This window comes from Periplaneta americana, chromosome 7, assembly GCF_040183065.1.
Source record: "Periplaneta americana isolate PAMFEO1 chromosome 7, P.americana_PAMFEO1_priV1, whole genome shotgun sequence".
Lineage (NCBI taxonomy): Eukaryota > Metazoa > Arthropoda > Insecta > Blattodea > Blattidae > Periplaneta > Periplaneta americana.
This window is the reverse complement of record NC_091123.1, coordinates 151,018,351-151,041,871: the sequence shown is the minus strand read 5'-3', so window position 1 is coordinate 151,041,871 and position 23,521 is coordinate 151,018,351. Positions and strand designations below refer to the sequence as shown.

The following is a 23,521-nucleotide window of genomic DNA, read 5'->3' as shown; positions in this document are numbered from 1 at the left end:
TATTCCATTCCATTTCTATCACTACGAACCACTAAGATGACCAACACAAGATGGTATGGAACACTGCGAAGACAGAACCCAAATCATGCAGTATGTATATAATATGGGTAATACTGAAACTACAATTAACATTTTTGCAATTCTTTACTTGTACTGGTACTTAACTAAATTTTATGCCTCGCGATCATGATAATGCGGAATCAACAAGAACTGTTCTTTAGTTAAACGTCCCCACGACAGTACACTTATCAAGGATTGTTACACATGTGCTAAATTCGATTTGAGATTATTTTCTTAACATAACAAAGACAATTATTATGTAAATGAACATAAGATTACCATGTGATTTGTCCTCACTCTGTCTGAGTTCCAGGATAGTTGGCAAGGATTGCTGTGCCCGACTCAACACAGGAGAGTCAGACACAATATGCAGAGCACCATGCCGATTGCATTCTCCAGCATTGCTTTGTTCACAATCATCGCACCCTGCAAACAATGTAATATATAAACCACAATTATGACATTGTTTGTCACTACATATACAAATTAACAACCATATATAATTTTCATAAAATGTCTGTATTGCAATATACACACATACTGACATTTAGACCTTGACAGACAACTGTCAAACTTTGAAATGAATGTTCTAAGAGAAGAACATAACTCTTATTAAACTAGGAGATAAGTGTTAATAATAGCAATTACTTTCTTCCTGTATATATTTGACAGTGTAATTGATGAGAGCAGTAAAGAATCATCTGAAGTTGTGTGGCTCAATGAGAACAATCTCAAGGTCATAACTTTCATCTCTACACTGCACGTAAACTCATCAAATTAACGTAGCTTGTAAATGTAAAGGGATTTTTAATTTTTTAATTATCATTAAAAATTACTTATTAAGGTGGAAATTAATCTACTTGTTACCTATATGTGACGTCACTCACATAAATTGGAATCATCAAACATGTCATTGATACGTTGATTGTGGACACCATATACAAATGTGGGTCATCATTTATAATCTGGAACAAGATGAAAAACTCAGTACCCCAATGTTTAAAATACTAAACAGTACGATAACCTTGAATTCTAATCAAGGTTACTATCACTTTGTCACTTGAAATGGTCCACAAACGATTATAATAAAAACTAGGGCACTTGGCATTCATTTTACCCATATAAAGAAATGTCAAAACATATCAAGCTGATCAGCTGTCAAAGTTGTGACATACTGCACAATCGCATACCTTGCACAACTTTAAACCCCACATATAAAACTCACACTCTACATTCTTCAATCACTTTAATACTGCAGCTTTCCCTTTAAATTTGTTTTTGTTGCGTCGTAACCTTTGCACGTGAAAATTGAAAGTTTTCTTTCATCAATAAACGCCATATCGAAGTAGACATTTCGTAAAATACTGATTTAAACGATAGCTTTATTCGTTACTTTGGCCTCATAATTGATTATATTGACCTGTCACCTAAAAAACTCGGAATATGACGAATTAAACAAGAAGTGCGCAATAGCTTTCTTCAGACAATGCATGTGGTAGACATTTTAAATGATGAATCATGGGTAAAATTGAGCGCGAACAGTTTAGCCAAGGTCTTCTTTAAATCAAAAGATGGCCTTGAATAAGCAATATGTGAACCATAAAAATAAAATTATAGTCTTGCATCTCTAATTATTAATGTTAGTGAGGATGATACAAATATATTAGAAAAGTTTGTACAAATGTAAGTTAACATTTGTTTCCTATATTTTCATAATGTAAAATTTGTCATGTTTCCAGCTCTGTAAATACAAATTCCCGCAATTTTTGAAAGCACAATATTTAAGGCTATTAAAAATTGATAAAACAAAATGAATTTACCTTATTGATTTGATTGAAAGATGTGAGACTTTAACGAAAATTAATGTCATATATTGGATATAGGTTATAGGCAGCATTTTTCTTATTCCGGTCACTATATTCTTTTCAAACAGCTGGTATATTCTATACAATTTTATTAATTCACTCATAACTTCAAGGGTATAAATTCATGAATCCTGAGCAGAATCACACATTGTTTTATTTGCAATATACAACACACCATTACTGTAGAAGGCAAAAGACTGTGCTATCTGTCTGCGGCATGATTCGTGTCGCCTTCATATGTTCAAACATGCACCAGTTTGTCTGTGCTGAATCTGCATTAACTCAAGCCTTGCCAGACTTTGTACAGGCCGAACAAAGCCCATATCACAGACCAATTTTTCCATTAGCGTTTCATTTACACACAACGACTACCCTTCAGTTTGTCTCTACAAATACAGTCTGTGCAGACAAACTAGTATAAATATGTGAGCATGTAAAAGCCCCTTATGGATTTCTCTGCTCCTTCATACACTACACAAACTAAATACATGAGGCAAGATCGTTTTATACCCTTAAAATAAAACAATGTAGGCTAATTGGCAAAAAATTATTTTATTCTTTGTATCTAAATTCATAGCAAAATAGAATCACAAGATACATAAAACAGAAGAAACATATATGTATGTATTTTAGTATGTGCAGTTTTAAACATGATACGACACACAATAAAAGGGAGATATCTCAATTATATGCAATAAATACATACCTTATGTGAATTCACTCGATTTGAAGCTATTATCAACACGAACAATAGTAAAGGCTATGCAGGGTCGCCCATAGGAATTGTGGGCCCACCCACAAACACTTGTCAAGGCCCTCCTCCCTTGCCAATATTTCAATGAATGTTGAAAGTCTATAATTTAAATGCAATAATAAGACAAGCTAAAAAATTTTATTACAGTGACTAATGAAGTACTGCAAACAATTGGACAGGAAAACATTCTAAAATGTTAGGAATTACACTTACTTAATTACAAATGGCTTTCAAGGAACCCGGAGGTTCATTGCCACCCTCACATAAATCTGTCATCAGTCCCTATCCTGAGCGAGATTAATCCAGTCTCTACAATCACATCCCATCTCCCTCAAATCCATTTTTATATTTTTTTCCGGGGTTTTCCCTCAACCCAATATGAGCAAATGCTGGATAACTATCGGTGCTGGACCCCGGATTCATTTCACCGGCATTATCACCTTCATTTCATTCAAACGCTGAATAACCTAAGATGTTAATACAGCATCGTAAAATAACCTACTTACTTACTTACTGGCTTTTAAGGAACCCGGAGGTTCATTGCCGCCCTCACATAAGCCTGCCATTGGTCCAAAATAATCTACTAAAAAAACTCCATTTTTATATTATCCTCCCATCTACGTCTCGGCCTCCCCAAAGATCTTTTTTTTCCTCCCAACTAACACTCTATATTCATTTTTGGATTCGCCCATACGTGCTACATGCCCTGCCCATCTCAAACGTATGGATTAAATATTCCTTATTATGTCAGGTGAGGAATACAATGCGTGCAGTTCTACATTATGCAACTTTCTCTATTCTCCTGTAACTTCATCCCTCTTAGTCCCAAATATTTTCCTAAGCACCTTATTCTCGAACACTCTTATCCTCTGTTTCTCTCTCAAAGTGAGAGTCCAAGTTTCACAACCATACAGAACAACCGGTAATATAACTGTTTTATAAATTCTAACTTTCAGCTTTTTTGAGAGCAGACTGGATAACAAAAGCTTCTCAACCGAATAATAACAGGCATTTCCCAGAGTGGAAATAATATGAATTTGTAAATGAAATGAAACAGTATAAAGGGCCGAGAGTATGAAAATGGGAAACGAGAATAGAGAATCGCTGTCTTAACCATTCAATAGCAGCCTATTTCTTAAAACTTGTTGAAAAATGAATTAAAACTTCAATGATATGTGATTTAACAGAATTCTTCTTTCATGTTCAAAACGTTTTTTAAATATCTTGTGTCTTCCTATCCCTAAAGGATATCTAAAATCGATCCGGATTCCCTGGTGTCCAGGCCCTTTCACTCAAGTGGTGTCCCCCTCCCCACACTCCCAATGGGCGGCCCTGGGGTATGTAAATGTCAAATGTCACTTGTTTTTGTAATACACATTTCAGTGAGATGGAAGGATGTGAGATATTATGAATTAACCGAAGTATTAAAATCTGCATCACATATATACAAAATCATGTACTTCATATAACTATAAAGACACATCACTTCACAACGCAAATCTAGGAAGAAAAAGATTTACCACGACAAATGGATTGATTCTAATGAATTTTGTTTCAATCCTTCATAGTCTGGTATACACACACACGCACACACACAAGCACACACTTCCTGATTTATAAAGGAATTAACATGTTGAATATTAGGCGTACCAACACATACATTTTCATTCTCGACAAGCATGTAAAAGTAAAGCATCCGTTTCAGCCTTGCAACCAGGAAGAACAAATCATATATACAATAATGAAAAATCTGCACGTTTCACTTCCGAATAATACAATTGCTTTTAGTGTACGGTATTTATGCAAAGCTAATTTCATCAATATTTGTGTAACAGATATTAGCTTCAAATTCGAACTGTATGCAACAAAATTTATTTTTTACTTTATTGAAACAAGTAAAAAGATCTTCAACGCATAATACACATTTGAAATTATTTATTATAAACTCAATCATGCTTGGAATGTAGTGCTTTCAGAGAGTACATGACATGCGAAAAAATGTGTAATGTAATTTTTGTGTCCCTATCAGACAAAGATGACAATAAATGTTCTAATTAAATATTACTATGACAATTTTGTTAACATAATACAATTTTTGTTACATAACAAACTCTCTGTACTATTGTATAAAAAATCAATTGCTTCAGTACTTCTATTAATCGTATTAAGTACTAAAATTTGTCAATAACCTTAATAGTAAGAACCCAAAACTAGACTTTGAGTTACTAAGTATTTTGATTCACATTTGGTTTACATACACTTTCTATGTATCGACTGAAGGAATTAAGATTAATGTCACAGAATATTACAATCTTTTATGTAATACAGTATCTTAAATGAGCAATAGAATGTACTGTGTAAATATAAAGCACACTATACTTTCTTTAGTAGTACTACAATATTTTTTTTTTTAATTATCTCATGGGTATTATTTTGTCATCAATGTTACAGATATCAAGATTTATACTGAAAGTTTGTTATTGTCACTTAAATTTTTCATATTCTTAAAGTTTCTATACAAAAAAAAATAGTAATAATAATAATGTGACTATCAATATCCAAAAGGAAAAATAAATCTTCAAAGAGGAGAATTGTCTAATATTAAACTAGAATTGTTACGTATACCAAAAATAATATAAATTTAAGTAAATTAATAATTAAGATTTTACAAAAAATATATGCAATACAAAATTTTCAAACTACAAAAGATATTCACAGAATAATAATAATAATAATATTAAACAAAATGTCAATTATTGACATGATAGCTACAAATTTAAATAAGTATAATTTTTTATATCTTAAAATGGCAGTTAATTCGATAACTATATTTCGAAATACACAAAATCATAGAAAAACATGCATAAAACGCAAAATAAAAATTTTACATACCTACAGCAGCAGTCAGTTTGGCAGTCTTGATATGTACACGAAGTTATGAATTAGACATGACGACACAGTTTACGAATAAGAATAATAATAGTCCTTAAAAATAAATAAATAACATATATTTGTGTTAAAAATCTCATCTGGGAGCAGTCACAGAAAATACTAAATATGGCATACAAAACTTTATATGATAACAATGTATTCATAAACCGGATTCTTTATATTTGATATTACTTATTACTATTAGAGGTAGCTTGTCTGCTCTTGGCCAGATCTTTTTAAGTGCGTATACCTAGACCAAATTACAAAGTGTCTTCTATTAAAATACTGTTTGCTTTGACTAGATTGTTTTGATTTCTGAAGAAAATTTTATATTAAAGGGTTTTATATAAAAAATTATTCGACTGGTGTTATGGTAATTGAGCCAGTGACCTGCACTTACAATTTACAGGAGAAGGAAAGTTACCTTGCAAAGCAGATAAATACAATATTAAGATGTATCATCACTACATATTTTATATACCAGGATTGCACATATTATGGCAACTTGTTCAAAATTTAATTTTGTTCCTATGGAGCCACAAACAGTTACCATATTTGTTTCTTTAATCAAAATTTGTTTCCTGGAGAACTTTTTACCAACGAAGACTTGAACGCAACTCAAGCAGTGCAGAGGCAGTTACGATACCGTGACTCTGGTTGTAGCTGTTGAAAGGCGACGTTTCTTTGCTGTTATGTTGCTTCTGTTTCTGCTTACGATTTCCACCATGAAGAGGATTTACAGTATTAGACGTTATTCGAAAATAGTTTCCAATCTAAAAAAAAAAAAAAATATAAAGAAATATTAAGACTATATAGCTTATATCACAATATTCAAAAGTTGGCAAAAAATTGGGAAAGGGTGAGGGTAACATTATGTGAAATATCAATATAAGCAATTTAAAACCTCATTAGAACATTTTCCTCGTACATTATTCTCTGTTCACAGCAGTATTTTCTTAACCTCTTTAAGGAATTTCTTAGGTCGAAGGGCAGTTCATGACTCCTCTTCCCTCCAGTACATATCCCAGACTCTATCTGTGTAATAAATGTTATTCTTCCAGCAGTAACATTTATAGCTCGCTAATGATTTCATTTTTAACCCTGGTCATATTACATGTTATTGTTTGGTGTAAATGCAACTGTTTATGCTTGAAAGTCAGTTTAAAACTGAATGTCATCAGGTAACATACATTTTAAGTTCGGAAGAAGCTGTAAGGACAAATTCTTTGGTGAAATATGGACGAAGTACGTGCTATGTTGGTTTGATGTATGATGAGTATCTGCGACTTTATAAAGTGTAACAGGATCGTCATAAGACTATTGCAAAAGCATAGAATTGCCTCGAAAAGGTGATGGAGAATCTGTTCTGCGACAGAACAATAAAAAGAAGAGTGGAGGAGGCAGGTTTTATCTCTACAGGACAAAAAAGGATTTCTTGTTAAATCGTCAACATTGGGCAGATGACAATCAGTATATGTGCCTGCAAGTTTGAACAGATCATCATATCATTGCTGTATGATGTGAAATCAGTTTCTTGGATTATTATTATTATTATTATTATTATTATTATTATTATTATTATTATTATTATTATTATTATTATAAACAAAATACAAACTTTTAGTGCTATATAATTACGAAATACAGGACACATTAACAATTCTCTCCAGTGTGGCACAGTCTCAAAAAGCAGAAGATAGACAAACAAACGAACCCAACACAACAATTAGAACAGCCATCATGCATTGCATCAACAGCAGCAAAGCTCAGTGTTCCAAGACTCCAACATAATTTTTAACAAATAAAGTGTAATCATTATGTTTCCTAAATTAAATTTCCTTAATGCGGTTGGAATGAATCCATTTGCAATCTTTTAACCCAGTAGCATTGAATTACATTAATAATTCATAGATTGTTATTCGTAAAGCCTATTAGGAAGCTGTTGAAAATTAGGGACTTTAGCATTTACATCATCAATATATTTATATGAGATTGTGCAGCCAAACTAATTAAACTGCTCACTTGTTCTACTGGATGATAAATTATTATTGCATTTGGTTAATGGTAATTTTTCCTTTAAAGCCCACAATCTTTGCTTTTGCCTAGAGCAGGGATATATTTGCAGCAGTACATTGAAACAGTCTGCAGTGCAAGCAAAGGGTTGTATTATGCTTATGTCATTGTATTGAATGAATATAGCGAAGTAGATTGATTCATTTGAGTCACATGTGCCCATGTCTGGCCTAGATATTTAGATTCATATTCATTTGCTATGGAGATTAGTTTAAAAGAGCTCTTTGTAGGTAATCTTCTGCAGTTGCAAAAGTAACCTAGTCATCTGCGTAATAAAGCACTGAAAAGTTTTCGTTATGCAGTATATTAAATATACACACTTGCTGTATGTTCTCTTGATTTCCTTTTTTGTATTATTATATTTTACTTAATTGAACCTCACTTATTCTTTTTATATCTCCACTTAACTTCTTGTGTATAATCTGCCATGCATTGTCAGTAGGAGTAAATACAATACAAGAAAATGAATGGGGTTAAAAATGATACAATAAACTCAACATCTGTCCATTTAACTGTGGTATAGGTCATTTGTTATCTCGAGAAACCAAATGTATTCGTGTACAGTAGCTCGTAGTAAGAACCTTACGGTGGAGATAAGCGAACTAGCTAGCTTGCAAGCAGAAGCATAGCGAGGGAGGGAAGCTTCTCAGTCCACTTTTTCCTTCCCCTAATGCGCAGGTAGGTTTCACGAGATACCGAATGGCCTATACCTTGGTAGGTAGTTTCATGTACATCTTAATCCTATATAACATTCAAACACATGACAGAAAATTAATTTAGTTAAAAATGTATTCTGAATTTATATATTATTTTCCTTTACCTAAAAAGTTTTACATTTTCTTTGTATTCTAAATAATATATACAAGGTGTGTTCAAACAATATCAAACCTTTGGTCGGCAAAAATACATTTATTCATACACAGTATATATACTCTAATCTCCTTCAAAGTAGTTCCTTTGATAATGCACACACTTCTCCCAGTGGTCTCGCCATTGTTGGAAACACTTCTGGAACGCATCTTTTGGAATGGTGTTCAGCTGGGCCATTGTGTTCAGCAAATTGTCTTCTCCTGATTCAAATCAGGTCACTTTCAACTAGGGGAATAACCAAAAATCACATGGAGCCATGTCAGGGGAGTAGGAAGCCTGACGAACCACGGGAATGTTGTGTTTGGCCAAAAAAACCTGAATTAAATGCGAAGAATGGGCAGATGCATTATCATGACGGAGCTGCCAAGGTGTTGCTGCCCACAGGTCCGATCAAAATTGAATGTACCAATCCAATGCTTAGGCCTACCCCCCCACCTCGAACTGTGTGATACAACGATCCTGCAAGACCAAAGTCCGCACTTGGCCATTGACAATGTCATTTCGGCTTCTTGAGAACTGTTCGCTGTTCACTGATGTGCGGCCATCTTTGAAATGGTTGTACCACTTTTCTATCAGTTATATGCTCATGGCATCGTCCTTGAAAGCCTATTGGATCTTGTGGATGCTTTCCACTTTGGCAAAATTTGATGCACTGTCGCTGCTCAAGTCATTTCGCCATTTGATAATTTGATTGACACTTACTACACTTCCTCACTCACAGGCCGACTGCCAGCAAGGCAGGAAAAAATTCATGCATTCACATGAATGTCCCCTACACAACTCCACCGAAGGACACCTCTCGTGCTTCATTTGTTTACGCGAGAAAAATTAAGGTTCGATACTTTTTGAACACATCTCGTATTCCTGTTAAAATCGAGATTCTTACATTCATAATCAAAATGCCACAGTGAACAAATGCCTTATACAGGTCTTTTCCTGTTTGAACCGAGATCCCTTCACTCATCTTCAAAGTGCCACAATAACAATAATTTCAGCCTCTTGTAGTTGAATACCTTCACTATCTTTGTCATTATTAGGAATATAAACATTTTAAACAAAATATTCCCGTATGAATCAAGATAATTCCACCCATCTTTAAAGTGCCATAGTAGCAAATTAGCCTCATATAATTGAATGTCTTTACTGTTTTTCTCAGCATTAGGACACTGATCTACATAAACTAAATTTGAACAAAATACTCTCGTTTGAACCGAGATCTCTCCACCCATCTTCAAAGTGACGCAGGAGACAAACTTAGCCTCACACAGTTGAATGCTTTTACAGTCTTTCTGACCATTAGGGCACTGATCTACTGTATATTCAAATTTTGAACAAAATATTCTTGTTCGAACTATGATCCATCCATTTTGAGTGTATCAGAAATGTTGCAAACACCACTCCATTTCAACAAATGTAAAATACAGCCCCCCCAAAGTTGGTTAAATATGACGCTTTATTTTCATTTGCTCTTACAAAATACTACAACTTTACGTTTTCGACAATTGTATTTTCTGAAAACTTCAAATAAACTGCAGTACCGGTACTTTAAAATAATTGTAAAAAAAAAAAACTATGACAAAAATTTTGCATCTTTTTTATCATATTAGATCTATCTGATCCTATTTGAAGAACACAATTTCTCTCCATTTAATTTTCTAATTTATTCTCCATTAATTTTACAGATAAAAATGTCAAATAATAAAAATTATATAGCCGAAATTAATCACAGAGCTAGTCATTCGTGCTTCTGCCACTCTTTTCAATATCTTTTTGTAACTAATGGCTGGTACTTGACTTTAACTCAAACCCTTCACACTGGTCCTCAGACTAGTATCACATTTCCCTTATTTTCTGCATAAAATGACAACCTTTATTTCAAATATAGTATTATTAGTTGACAGAAAAATATAGAAACCTCCTTTGTTTATTGCTAACCAGTACTACCATCTTCTGCAATCCCATCCAGCCACTAGCAAATATTTGCATTGTATGGTACACTCTTTTAACACTTGTATAATCACTGATTAACAATAACTTCTTTACTGTGTTACTATTATAAAAATACTTATGTCATAAAGCTAAATGACATTTATATCACTTCTTGTTCTATCTTCTAAATGGAATGGGATTATGTTAATTTTAGTCTCAAGGAGGTTTCTTTTAGAAACGTAATTCTGTAATACTTAATACCTCTGAAGCGATCACTTTTTCAATAAGTTTTCATTTAGAAACATAATTTGGTAGATAATACTTCATACTTCTCAAACAATCACTTCTTCAAGAAGTTGTAGTTTAAAAACATAATTCTGTAGTTAATAGTACTTAATATCTCTGAAGCGATCACTTTTGGGAATATATAGTCCATGCTATATTGTTGCTATTTTGTCTTATGTCACAAAAGTCAAGAAGAAACTTACTGGCGCCAACAGTGAATAGTTCGTCTTTGTGTGTCTGTTGTTTTAAATATCATAAGAACTCTAAGCACAACCCGCTGCCGTCATCCAGACTGTAGCGAGCTTGAAACACTTGGACACGTGCTTGGACAATGCCCCAAAGGCGGGCTGCTGATCAATGCTAGACATCATCGTGTATGACATGCTTTGGCGATATCGTTAAAAACTTTAAATTGGGAAATTCATGAGGAAGTACATTGTGTATCATCAGATGGTTCTTTTAGACGGGCAGACATTATTGCTATCAACGGACGCTTAAAACGGGCTCTTGTTCTTGACCCTACTATCCGTTTCGAAAGAAACCTAAATCAGGCCACCGAGGTTGATATTGAGAAGAAGTCCATATATGAACCTTGTCTGCCTTATCTTTCTCAAAAGTACAACGTCCCTCTTAAACAATGGTCCGTCATTGGTTTGCTGTTTGGCAGTAGAGGTTCAATCACAAAATTCACATGGAATTATCTTAAGGAACTTCACATTCCTTTTGATTCTGTAATGTCTATTCTTATAAATATTATCAAGGATTCTCTTCAAATATTACATCATCATCTCTATTTCAATTAATCAACTTATATTTGCCTTCAACAATTAACTTTCTTTTTTCTTTAATGTATCACATCACATTATTATACATGTTTATTGTATTCAGGACCCTTGTGGTCACTCAAAATTCTTTGAGCTGATGTCTATAATTTAGAAATTTATTTAAAGTTGGTTATAATTCATGCACTGATTCACGGACACAAAATATGAACGAAATTCGTCCCTATTTCAGGAGGATTAGCTTTACTTAGATGTGTTATGCCAAAAACCACTTTCTGGTATCAGGGATAATGAAAGTGTGTATTTCTGTAAAAATCTCGAAATTGAATTCTTGCAGTATCACAATACTTTCTCTTCATACTTTGTATAAAGAAAAAGTAAAAATTGTGAAAGTCAAATATCAATGACTTGCACACATACACGCAGCATTTACACACATGCATGTGCACACAAGTACTCCACACAGACACATTTATGTTTGTGACTTGAAACACTAATGATATTTAATTTTCTACACACTAAGCACAGAGGCATAATTGTGTGCAGAAATACCTTATGGAGTAAAGCTAACAAGGTGTCTCCGACGAGTCAGATAAAACCCATCTTGCACACCAGCTGCAACCCACAAGAAAATAGACATGTCCACAACGACCACAAACACTACACTAATGCTAGCCAGAAATGGCAGACAGATGGGATGAAATAGTTCTCCGTACATTTTCTACCCTCTTCTTTGCCAATCGCCAATAAAACATATTCCTCCCACCCACTGCGCCAGCTGTTGACATAATGTCTTTTCTCAAGCAACAGTCAAGCAGTTTACAAAAACTTGGTAAGATTAGAGTACAACCACTATACATCGGATTATCTGTTGAAATACTTCTACGAAATTGGATTTAATTGTACCATAAGTTTCTTTAGAAATACATACAATGTTAGCCTAAAATCTTTTTAGTATCACAACTTAATAATAATTATCTTTGTGTTACTTCTTCTTGTATCAACTCAAACGTGTTTCAAAGTATGTTGCTTCTAACCACGGAATAAACAGAGAAGTGGAAAACGTAGTTTTGATTGGATGCCGAGCAGGTTAAGGAACATATAATGTGTAGATATAAAAGAAGTGGGAGTTTGTTCCATCTGAATGCTATTTCTAGCTAGTTTTACTATTCAAATGATTCCAGAATCAACTGCATCTAATTCAATATAGGTAACAAGTTGCACTGATGAATAACCATGACTTTACAGCATCACTTTTCAGCTACATAACAGTTTGCAAGCATGCTGCATACTTGTAACGATCATGTTCCATCTCATTAAGTAGGTAGTATTGGATTTGTATTAACAACAATATTCACTCATTTCATATCAATAACTTAAAATATTCTCTATATAGATTTACACGCAATTGACACTTCCTTGAGAAGTTTTTGAGGACTCAGAGGAAAAAATTGCTCTTTTGCTATTGTTCAATTCTTTTAAAAGGTGGGAACTGCACTGATAAACTTTGTTCTTTAAATTTCCCTAAAGCTACAAATCGCATGGTGTCAGACCTGAGACAGATTTCTAATTTCATGCAACTTTTATTTTGTTAGTATCCATTTGTCTTGTCTAAAATGGACATACTACTTTATATTTACATCGTGGTCCTGGTGGAAATGATACAAAAAATTCCTATGACATTGTCTTGATTTCCCCAATTACTCAGTTTTCACAAAATTAGTTTCACAAATAACCTCTATTCTAATGTATATTATACAGAGTTGAGCAAATAAAACCGGCCCATCTTGCGGACATGTGTTGAAGGCTTTGAAATTCAAACCATACCACAGTCTAGTATATACAGTCACGAAGCTCAATACGCAGTAAATATGCATCCACAGATAGCTGCTAACCACTAGGATCGCTATTATCGCCTCATTACAGACAATGCGACATAGTACCTGCACAGTCTATTGTTCCTAGTATCCTCACAAACTCAAGCTTCGTGACTGTGACCATACTGAGTGATAACTGTGCAACACCTGAAGGAGTCCGATAAGGATAAATGTATAAATTTCTGCTGCTGGTTGTTGAATATGGTTATTTATCATGACTAATGAGGCTTGGTTTCATCTATTGGGATAAGTAAACTCCCAGAACAGCAGGTATTGGGCGACAGAAAATCCTAATCTACAGTATGTAGTGTACGAGTAACCCCTACACAACCAAAAGATCGGTGTGTGGTGTGCTATGACTGTGAAAAGCATTATCGGTCCAATATTCTTCGACACCATAGTCAATACGGATGTATACTTGACCTTCTTGGACGAATTTTATCCCAACTATGTAACAGAAGAGGAGCATAATTACTGCTTCTTTTAACAAGATGCAGCAACATCTCACACATCTGAGAGGTCACTTATGCATATTCATCAGATGTTCACTGAAGAGCGGACTGTGAGCAAAGGCTTGTGGTCATCGCGGTCACCAGATTTGTCGACATGTGACTTTTATTTATAGAAGTACTTGAAGGGGAAAGTGTACGAGCAGAATCCCCATACTATTGATGAACTTAAGGATAATATCAGGAATAGCATCTGCACTATCACCAGTGAGGAATTGGCACGTGTCTATATGAACCTGTTAAGATGTGCACTGAGTGTCTAGATGTTGGTGGAGGGCATTTTCAACATCTATTAAGAAAGTTAGTACAGGACACATTCATTTATTCATTTTATTCCATTTCTTTGAAGAAAGTTTGTTTCAAATCAAATGAGATGAGATGGGCCGGTTTTATCTACCCATCCCTGTACTATCAACACCATAAAACTTAACAATTAGTTGTCAGCAACTCAGCAATTAATTTATCACACTAGAATGAATAATAACTATTGTTTATCTCAATTTGAAGTGCACGTGATTAAACAATAAGCTGATTTTCCTTACATGTATGATATAGACGTATTTTATTACCAAAATAATGCATCATAATTAATGGTGAGGGTGATGGTCGTCACCAGTACATGGTATGCTTACAGACTATAGTGTAGCTTCGAAATGGTACCGTAAACACTATCTGTTCTTACAAGGAAAATCACTCAATGTTAAGAAAATTTCCAAACAATTTATACACTATTCGAAAGTGTAGCCTGAAAAATGGTGCAATCTTTAATATTACGTCCTGTGATCCACACATGAACGAGCTAGAGAGAGTTAAAGAGGTGGAGGTGGGAGTCTCCGCCATCCAATGGGAGTCTATTATGTTTGACCTGTTGGAAGCAGCTTAGGGAGCAAGCAACTCTATGTTAAGCATATATATATATGTCTGGCTTCACAGCGAGAAGGGTCGCCTTCCAGATCCTAGTTGCCATCTTCTTCTGTCCTCCCAATCACCGTCATGTAACTCTCTCTGTGACATAGCATTATTAACTCCTTTAATCCATGTATCTCGCGGTCGCCCTCTTCTTCTTCTCCCATTTGCTATGTTAAGCAAATGTCTAAATAATTTATACATCAATTTTGAAATATAATTCTGGGATGTATTGAAACTATTAATTTTACATAGCCACCTGCTGTTATATTGTGAATGTGAGGGTGAGTGGACGGAGGGGGAATTTTAAACACATTACAATGAATGCATATGAAATTCTCTAAACAAACATAAAATCAAACACGTACTCACAAATAATGCGACAATTCTTGTTTATTCTCCTTCAACAAATTTATTGTATTATTCTAGAATTATTATTATTATTATTATTATTATTATTATTAAAATGGATTTGAGGGAGGTGGGGTATGATGATAGAGACTGGATTAATCTTGCACAGGATAGGGACCGCTGGCGGGCTTATGTGAGGGCGGCAATGAACCTTCGGGTTCCTTAAAAGCCATTTGTAAGTAAGTAAGTAAGTATTATTATTATTATTATTATTATTATTATCATTATCATTATTATTATTAAAAGTGGTGGTATGGCAGTGGCAGTAGTGGTATTAGTTGTGTGATAGTATCGGTGGATCAAAATTTGTTACGTGTAGTTCTGCGTATTTTTATTGTTTTTAATTTTGCAACAATGTCGTTTAGTCAGACAGCTCTAATAACAATCTTGGATTCAAGATACTTACATTAGAAATTAGAATTAGAGCCTAATTTAATGCAACGTGAGATGAGATGTAGTTTTGAATTTGAAATCCACTGTCCCGCCCGTCTCTCACTGCAATGCGGCAATAACGCACTCCCGCCTGCGACTCCACATACAACTGTCAGAAGTACAAACATTCGTTAATTCTAGTAAAGAAGGGCAATTGGTACATGTGAATTTCGTATGGAAGAAAGTGAGTGTCATCAACTCTCTTTGGTAAAGTATAGTTGGTACAAGAAACTTTTGTGTTTTGAACATTGTTTTGTTAACTAGCATTATCATTCACAAAAGAATGAATTTGTTCAATCTTCGCGTCCACAAGGTCAAACGTAATACTCCCATTGGCTGACGAACACCCCCACCTCTGCCTTCTTAACTCTCTCTAGCTTGTTCATATGTGCATCACAGGTTGTAATATTAGAGATTGCACCATTTTTCAGGATGCTCTTTCGAATGGTGTATAAATTGTTTGGAAGTTTTCTTAACATTGAGTGATGTTCCCACGTTAGTTCAATGATAAATGAAAAGTATCTTAGATCATCAACAACTGAAGTGAAAACTTATATGTATAGGATGTAATCATTCAGCACAGTAAAAATCTTTACACTATGGCCACAAGTATAAAAATATGGGACGTATTTTTCTAATTAAACAAATACCGAAACTTACTGATTTTCGTTGATTGGTTGGATAGTTACATGTTAAATCTTCTGAATCTACTAATCTAGCAGTGCCAAATTATATATGTCTCATGTAGAATCACATAATAAGACAGGATTCATTAGTTCTCTGACAGCTTAATAAAAGGGACTGGTAAACTAGCAGTCGATTAGACATAGCTACACGAGAAATTACCCATAGATCTGGACTGGAGTTCTCTCTTTCAGGGACAGTATTCTTTGTGTGTGGTGTATTTATGACAGGTACTCGCAGCTTTACTTCTCTCCAAAGGAAGTCATATTAAGAATTTATGCATGCCAGGTTTGAAACCGTGAATCTAATCTCTAATAATAAGCATAGTAACCATATGCCCATTGGGAACAATTCCGCATATGATACATTGATAATGCAGCATCTAAATCAAATTGACATCTTTAAAATTACGAGCATCTGTAATTCAAGACTTAACAAATGTGCATATTAGCTACATCTCACCAGTCTTGGTTGTTCTATGTGCTGCTGACTATGCAGTGCATCCCCAGTTGCTTTTTGAACTGTCTCATTTGGGCGTGGAAGATGAACTGGCTGGTGTTGAAATCCTCGAGACAAAATGCCTGTTCTCTTGTTCTGTGGGTTTGGAACAGCCATAACACGACCTAAAAAAGCAAGAAATGTTCGTAACAAATACACTGCAAGAATTCAAATATCTTTCCATGGTTTAGTTACCTTCAAAAAAGCAAGTTTTGACTCTATGCTCTAATGGATATTCTATGTATTAAAACACAGAAATGGTTGGATGTATAGGATGGATAGATGAATGGGTACCTATATGGGTGGATGAATGGATAATTGGATAAGTAGAAGTATACGAAGGGTGTTGGGAGAAAACAAGTAATGTCCATTTTTATCGATTTTATGGTAAATTATATAGCACATTCAACATATGAAAATTGAGACTACAGAACTGTCCAATCACAAAAAGTTTAAAAGTGGAAATGTTCATATAAGGTAACGTTAAACACTTGGTATAACTTACTAGTTAAAAACCAGGAATGTTCAGGTATTAAAACTTGTTTCCTGGATAATGCTGTTTTGTGACATTCCCTGTTTCTCTCAACATCCTTCATATGTAGGTGTATAAGTGGGTAGATGAGTGCATAGGTGGATGTACGTGAGTGTATAGGCAGGTGGCGACTAGGTGAATATATATGTGGGTGTAGAGGTAGATGGGTGTATAGGTTAGGTGATGGATAGGTCGGTGTAAATGTGGGTAGATAGGTAGGGTGACCAGACGTCCCCAATTTCCGGGGACAGTCCCTGGTTTTGAGTTACTGTCCCCAGGGAGCAAATGTCCCCGTTTTTGTCCCCAGAAATTTTAATTTTGTTTCAATAACATTTTACACGTAAATATTTAAGAATTGTGATGGAACTGCTGCGATTCATGCACATTTCTGAACGGTTCTTAGTATGAGACAGAAGAACCAGCACAGTATGACATATTCTGCACTCTTTGAGAAGAATATAGCATCTTTGTCTTTGGTCATCTTAGCATTTGTGTTGCGTGGAAGTGTTAGAACTGCCACAGCATTTATTTTTAAGTAGTTAAAAAAAATTAGAGATTTTGTGACAAACCAACAGGTGAAAACTGGTATGATGTTTTTCAACATTAAAAAAAAAATCCATTCCATTTCAAAATCTTCTCAAAACAGTGTCATTAATCATGTGCCTTCCAGGCAGTAATTCATCAGCTGAAACACTATTCTCCACAATGAACTCAATCTGGACTAATGAAAAGTCAAGAATGAAAGTTGAAGGCGGGATCAGAGAATTTCATGAACACTTACACATATACTTAATCTATACATGACGTAAACGTGACATAACTCTTCGCATCATGTACAGCGTGGCCTGCCGAAGTGGTGTACAAATTGAAAATGCCATCTATCTGCAATATGCAGAACCCGAATCACACAAGTGAAGTGGGTAGGCATTAGATACACACACAGTTAAAGCTTTGTTACAAGTGGGGGGGGAGGGGACTCTTCATTTCTCATGTAAGAACTTAGTGTGAAGCTGTATGGGAATGAACAGATTCTTAAAAAGATACATTCTTCAGACAAGTACAGGTACTTGTAAAATGTGTGTGTTAGAGTTCAGTGTGTACAATATTATGGGAAAGACTTCCATGCATGTGTCAGTACTGAAATTGAATTCTTAGTGGCTATACCGGTAATTATGTATAGGAGTTAAGTGTGTTTATGCATTTTATTCAGAAAGTTGAGATAGGTACTCTACAAATTTTGTGTGAAAAGTTCTGTCACTGTATCTACTGTTGCACGTATTTCCTGCAATATTTCAACGGAGAGTGACTAGATAAGTGTTTGTGGTTTTTCTTGAAATTGTCCCCTGCTGGAGCATAAAAAATCTGGACAGCCTATGGATAGATGAGTGTATAGGTTGATAAGTGGGTATATAGGTGGGGAATAAGTGAATGGGTAGGTAAGTGTAATCCTCATTCCACACAAGAAGACTCCAAAATATCAACAAACATAATGCAAAATCTTTCACGTCCCAACTACTGATTAGTCCTATGTTTGCACCAGAAAATGAGGCATGCATTGACACATGTGAAGCAATGGCAGATAACGTGATATAATGGATAATTATTTTAAACTAATAATCTAACATAAAGCATCGAATGCATGTGGAATTTTTACAAGAATATACTTACATTATGAAGCGTCCACATCACGTAATAGAACTGTTCCTAAAAAGTTTCCCCTTATGATGTTTAACCCTTAATTACCATTAACTGTCTCAGCCATTATAGTCTACACTTCTACTGTATATATGTCGCAGAACATTAACTTTACGCCATTTAACATAGCACTGCACTGACACCATATTGTAATTAAGGATTAAACAGCAACAGAAACTGACTGCATAGTGATGCAGTCATACTTGTAGATAAATTACACGACTTCCTTCTTATGTTATCATCACACCTCACTATCAATGGTCCGTGATTGATCCTGCTTACAAATCACACTATTTCTTGACCATCATAAATGAGTAGCATCGTTTCAAAATGTGTTATGTTCCCGAATTCTAATTTTACAGGAAACTATAAAAACGTTTTTCTCCTAAAGTGTTTTGAATGTGTATAAAAACGAACTGCCATCGTGTTAATATAGACATTTATAACTAATACTGATAAAATCTGAAATGTGTTTCCTATCACAATGCGGAGCAATTTGACGTTTAATTTGTTACTTAATACGTTTTGAAACAACACAAAGAATTGAATACGTTTTGATCCAACACCTTTTGTTTCTTACACAATGCTCTTTCATTTATTTATCTTTTTCACAGAGATATAATTTATTATTTGTTATAAAGTAACAGAAATGGTTATTTGAGATTAAATATTCTGTGTTCCGTACTTATTATCAACGAAATAGTCCACACTTGTGGAGTAACGGTCAGCGCATCTGGCCGCAAAACCAGGTAGCCCAGGTTCGAATCCCAGTTGGGGCAAGTTACCTGGTTGAGGTTTTTCCGGTGTTTTCCTTCAATCCAATACGAGCAAATGCTGGGTAACTTTAGGTGCTGGACCCCAGACTCATTTCACCGGCATTATCACCTTCATTTCATTCAGACGCTAAATAACCTAGATGTTGATACAGCGTCGTGAAATAACCCAATAAAATAAAAACTCAACGAAATAGGCCTATCATAAATTATACTAGGGCACTAATAAAATTGAAGCTACATTGTTTTTTTTTAGTACCCTTTAGTCTAAAATGAATACACATAAGTAATATAATTATGAAAATACAGTCTTTCAAAACTTGATTCTTCATGAAGATGTTCACCATGTTCGTTATTTTCAGTAGAAGATCCTGTATCATTGCTGAGGCAGAAACATAGAACCCCACGTCGTCCAGTTTTTCCCAACTACGCGTATCTTCAAATCTCACTTTCAGCAAAGTATCCACATCGTTCTTCTTAGCATCAGTAAGATTTGTGGCACTGTTATTCTTCTTACTCCTCATTTTATAATACGAGTGCCTACTTTGAAAGGATCATCATATCTAAATGTGGGTTCCATTTTCAAAGTAATCTCTGATTTTTCATTTTTATAGATCCTTTTTAACGTAACCCTTTTCATATCCTTGATTGCGTCCATCTTTTTGTACTGTGAAGCTAGAGATTTATAATCTCGAATTGTCCAATTTTCTCCTAGAGTTTTAACGGAACCCACTGTTTCATGAAAAAAAACCTATATTCATTAGGGGTAATTATCTCGGCTTTCTTACTTATTTATTTTACTAGTTATTTTACGACGTATTATCAACATCTTAGGTTATTTAGCATCTGAATGAGATGAAGGTGATAATGCCAGTGAAAAGAAACGAGTCCGGGGTCCAGCACCGAAAGTTACCCAGCATTTGCTCATAATGGGTTGAGGGAAAACCCCGGAAAAAACTTCAAACAGGTAACTTGTCCTGACCTGGCCGTTATTCCACAGGTGTGGACTTGGCTTTCTTGCACAACATTTTCTCTACGACTCCGAATGGGCCCACACTGTAAAATGCATTACAACTTCGGAAATATGTGGGGGTGCCTTGCTTTGGAGCCAGAAAGGAATGACGTGTACTATGTGCATGATTTTGTTCTGCCCACTGCATCTGTCAAGAAAAGTCTTATGCAAGTAACATCCTGCTCAAAGCTGAGTGCTTTGAGAAATGACATTCCTCCTGATGCCACTTCATTTGCCCCTCTTCCAGACTAAGTCTCGTTCCATGTATAGAATGTAGGGAACTTTGTGGGAATGATGCACAGTGAATTGGAAACGATTAGTTGTAGAAAGGTCCAGTTTTCCCCATTGTGTGTATATGAAAATGCATGTAGTTTAGAAGATAATATCTCAGAATGAGATATTTAATTCAATTTATTGTAGTAACACAGCTGATGTAATTATCTTGTTTCAATTTCGCGATTTCTTTTTGTTTTTGTTCTCAGCCTTTTCCTGATTCTCTTTGATCTTTCTCCAACTATTGCATAATCATCCATTTTGCACAAAAGTAGTAAGCAACCATTATTCATTACATCGTACACTTCGCTGACAACTTAGGAAAAAATGCGGCATTTCGTTCAGGTCAACCAATGAAAGGAAAACGGTAGGGAATTTAATACGATTTGAACCGACCAGTTTCGCGAACATAACACGATTTGATCTGACGCATCAGAAAGCGCATACAAAAAACACAGAATATAATACGAAATGATCCAATTTTGTTATGACATATGATAGAATACATGCTTATAAGTGCGAAATCGCATCAAACTAAATTTCGATGGAGGGGGGACTTAACACGTTTTGAAACGACACTCCTCAAATATCATATTTTCTTCTCGTGCTTAGAAAAACGGCAAATTTTATATTAAGACTTTGAAAATACGGTATATAACAGGTGTGCTTTCAGACACGGAACTAATTAACATCGCGTTCTAGGCACCATAAAGAGGTTTTTTAACTTGCAATCAATAGTAAGGCTTCAGACATGCATTTGTTTACATGCGGAGTCTTCTTGTGTGGAATAAAGATTATGTATGGATAGGTGGATGTATAGGTGTATAAGTAGCTGGATAGACAGATCAGTACTTGCATGAATGGATTGATAGATGAATAGCCAAGTAGATGAGTAGATGAATGAGTTGATGGATGAGCAGATAGAGAGATAGATACATGTCGATTGCTTCAAGAAAGACAAGGAAGATGGAACCTATCAATTAGATCCGCTTTCTGTCCTGGAGAATGGTTCTTGGGAATATAGTCAACAGATAGATCATCTCTTTTTTTTTTATTTCCCGATGATGGAGACTGTATATAACTCCTAAATCTAGGATGTTTCTGCATCTATGACATGGTGCAAAAACATATAAAGACTATAAAGAAGTATTATTTTATTATTATTTATTCTGGCATAGTTAATGCAATCAGACTTTCTCTTCCACATCACCAGAAATACAGTGCATAATTATATAATACCTCATATAATTCATAATTATAAAAGAAAATAAATTTCCATAGCAACAACTGAGAATAGAAATGGCCACTAATGCATACCAACATGTAAAATGCTTATTATGATTTGGTAAGTATAAAAGTGCTCCAGCAGTGGAACGTCAATTTAATCGCTTGTATTGTGTTTAGAGAGTTCCAAAATACGAATCTATAATGCTATGTTATAGCGAATTTCGAGAAACAGGATCAATTTATAAGTCACATGCTGACGATCATAGGCATGTGTCTGAAACAGGAGCTGTTGGTGCTGTTATGATAATCAGCCGCAATAGAAGTATGAGGCAATTGCCGGCAAAGATGCCTATGTCATACAATGTTCGATAACAATACTGGTGTGGTCATGGTGGGCCAATTGCTAGAGCTGCAAATTCACAGGATCTGACTGCATCAAAATCTTTTGTTTGGAATTTGTGACGAATAAAGTATATACAAAAAGTTTAGGACACTATTGCAACTTTTGCAGAAATTATGCCTGAGAAGTTAGAAGGAATTAACCTCAAGCCTCACATTATGTTTTTTGTCGCGTACACAGTGGTGGTTACATGATTACATTTAAATCCAATCTGGACAAAGAGAACATACCTCCCACTGTTTAAGGATGTATTTACAAAATATTAAACAATGAATACCGATAGCAATAATTTCCATTTTATATCAGTAGTGTTTTTACTTCATTCAAAACAGATCATCATTCTGTATTTGCATTTCCTTACCTCGAACATTCACATCAGACTGAGCAGGCATAAGATGACCTAATGGCACAGCAAAAGCACGAGAGTCCGGGATGGTGTGAACTCTAAGCATCTCGGCTGATACATGTCTTCCTTTCTTCGAATGACCATCAGTAACGCCTCGTGTCCGTGCACTCGGTTGGCAGAGCTGACGAATCTGGCTGTGCTCAGAACACTTGTGAGACCTGATGCAAAGATATCAATTAATGACTCTCTAGTAGTCATAGCTAAGGAGCGGATTTCTATGTAATTAAATATTATTTTTGCGTGTGATAAAACACAATTAACAAAGTTAAAAATTCCGAACATGAAGTTTCAAGTTTAAAACCTGAATTTTATTTCACATAAAAACATATATTTTCAC

General features: G+C 34.8%; 2 protein-coding genes across 2 annotated transcripts in view; both read right to left on the bottom strand.

The window, feature by feature from the left end:
• Positions 1–1,639, bottom strand: part of LOC138703595 (PR domain zinc finger protein 15-like) — a 30,370-nt gene extending 28,731 nt beyond the window's left edge. The window contains exons 1-3 of the mRNA XM_069831611.1: positions 1,251–1,639; positions 948–1,025; positions 340–486 (exon numbers count right to left, since the gene is read on the bottom strand). Of these exons, the coding sequence (XP_069687712.1) occupies positions 340–486; positions 948–969 (169 nt within the window). The 5' untranslated portion in view covers positions 970–1,025; positions 1,251–1,639. The remainder of the gene's footprint in view (positions 1–339; positions 487–947; positions 1,026–1,250) is intronic.
• An 825-nt stretch (positions 1,640–2,464) lies between these two features.
• Positions 2,465–23,521, bottom strand: part of Erk7 (Extracellularly regulated kinase 7) — a 41,360-nt gene continuing 20,303 nt past the window's right edge. Inside the window, exons 8-10 of the mRNA XM_069831610.1 lie at positions 23,140–23,342; positions 16,831–16,991; positions 2,465–6,383 (exon numbers count right to left, since the gene is read on the bottom strand). Of these exons, the coding sequence (XP_069687711.1) occupies positions 6,204–6,383; positions 16,831–16,991; positions 23,140–23,342 (544 nt within the window). The 3' untranslated portion in view covers positions 2,465–6,203. The remainder of the gene's footprint in view (positions 6,384–16,830; positions 16,992–23,139; positions 23,343–23,521) is intronic.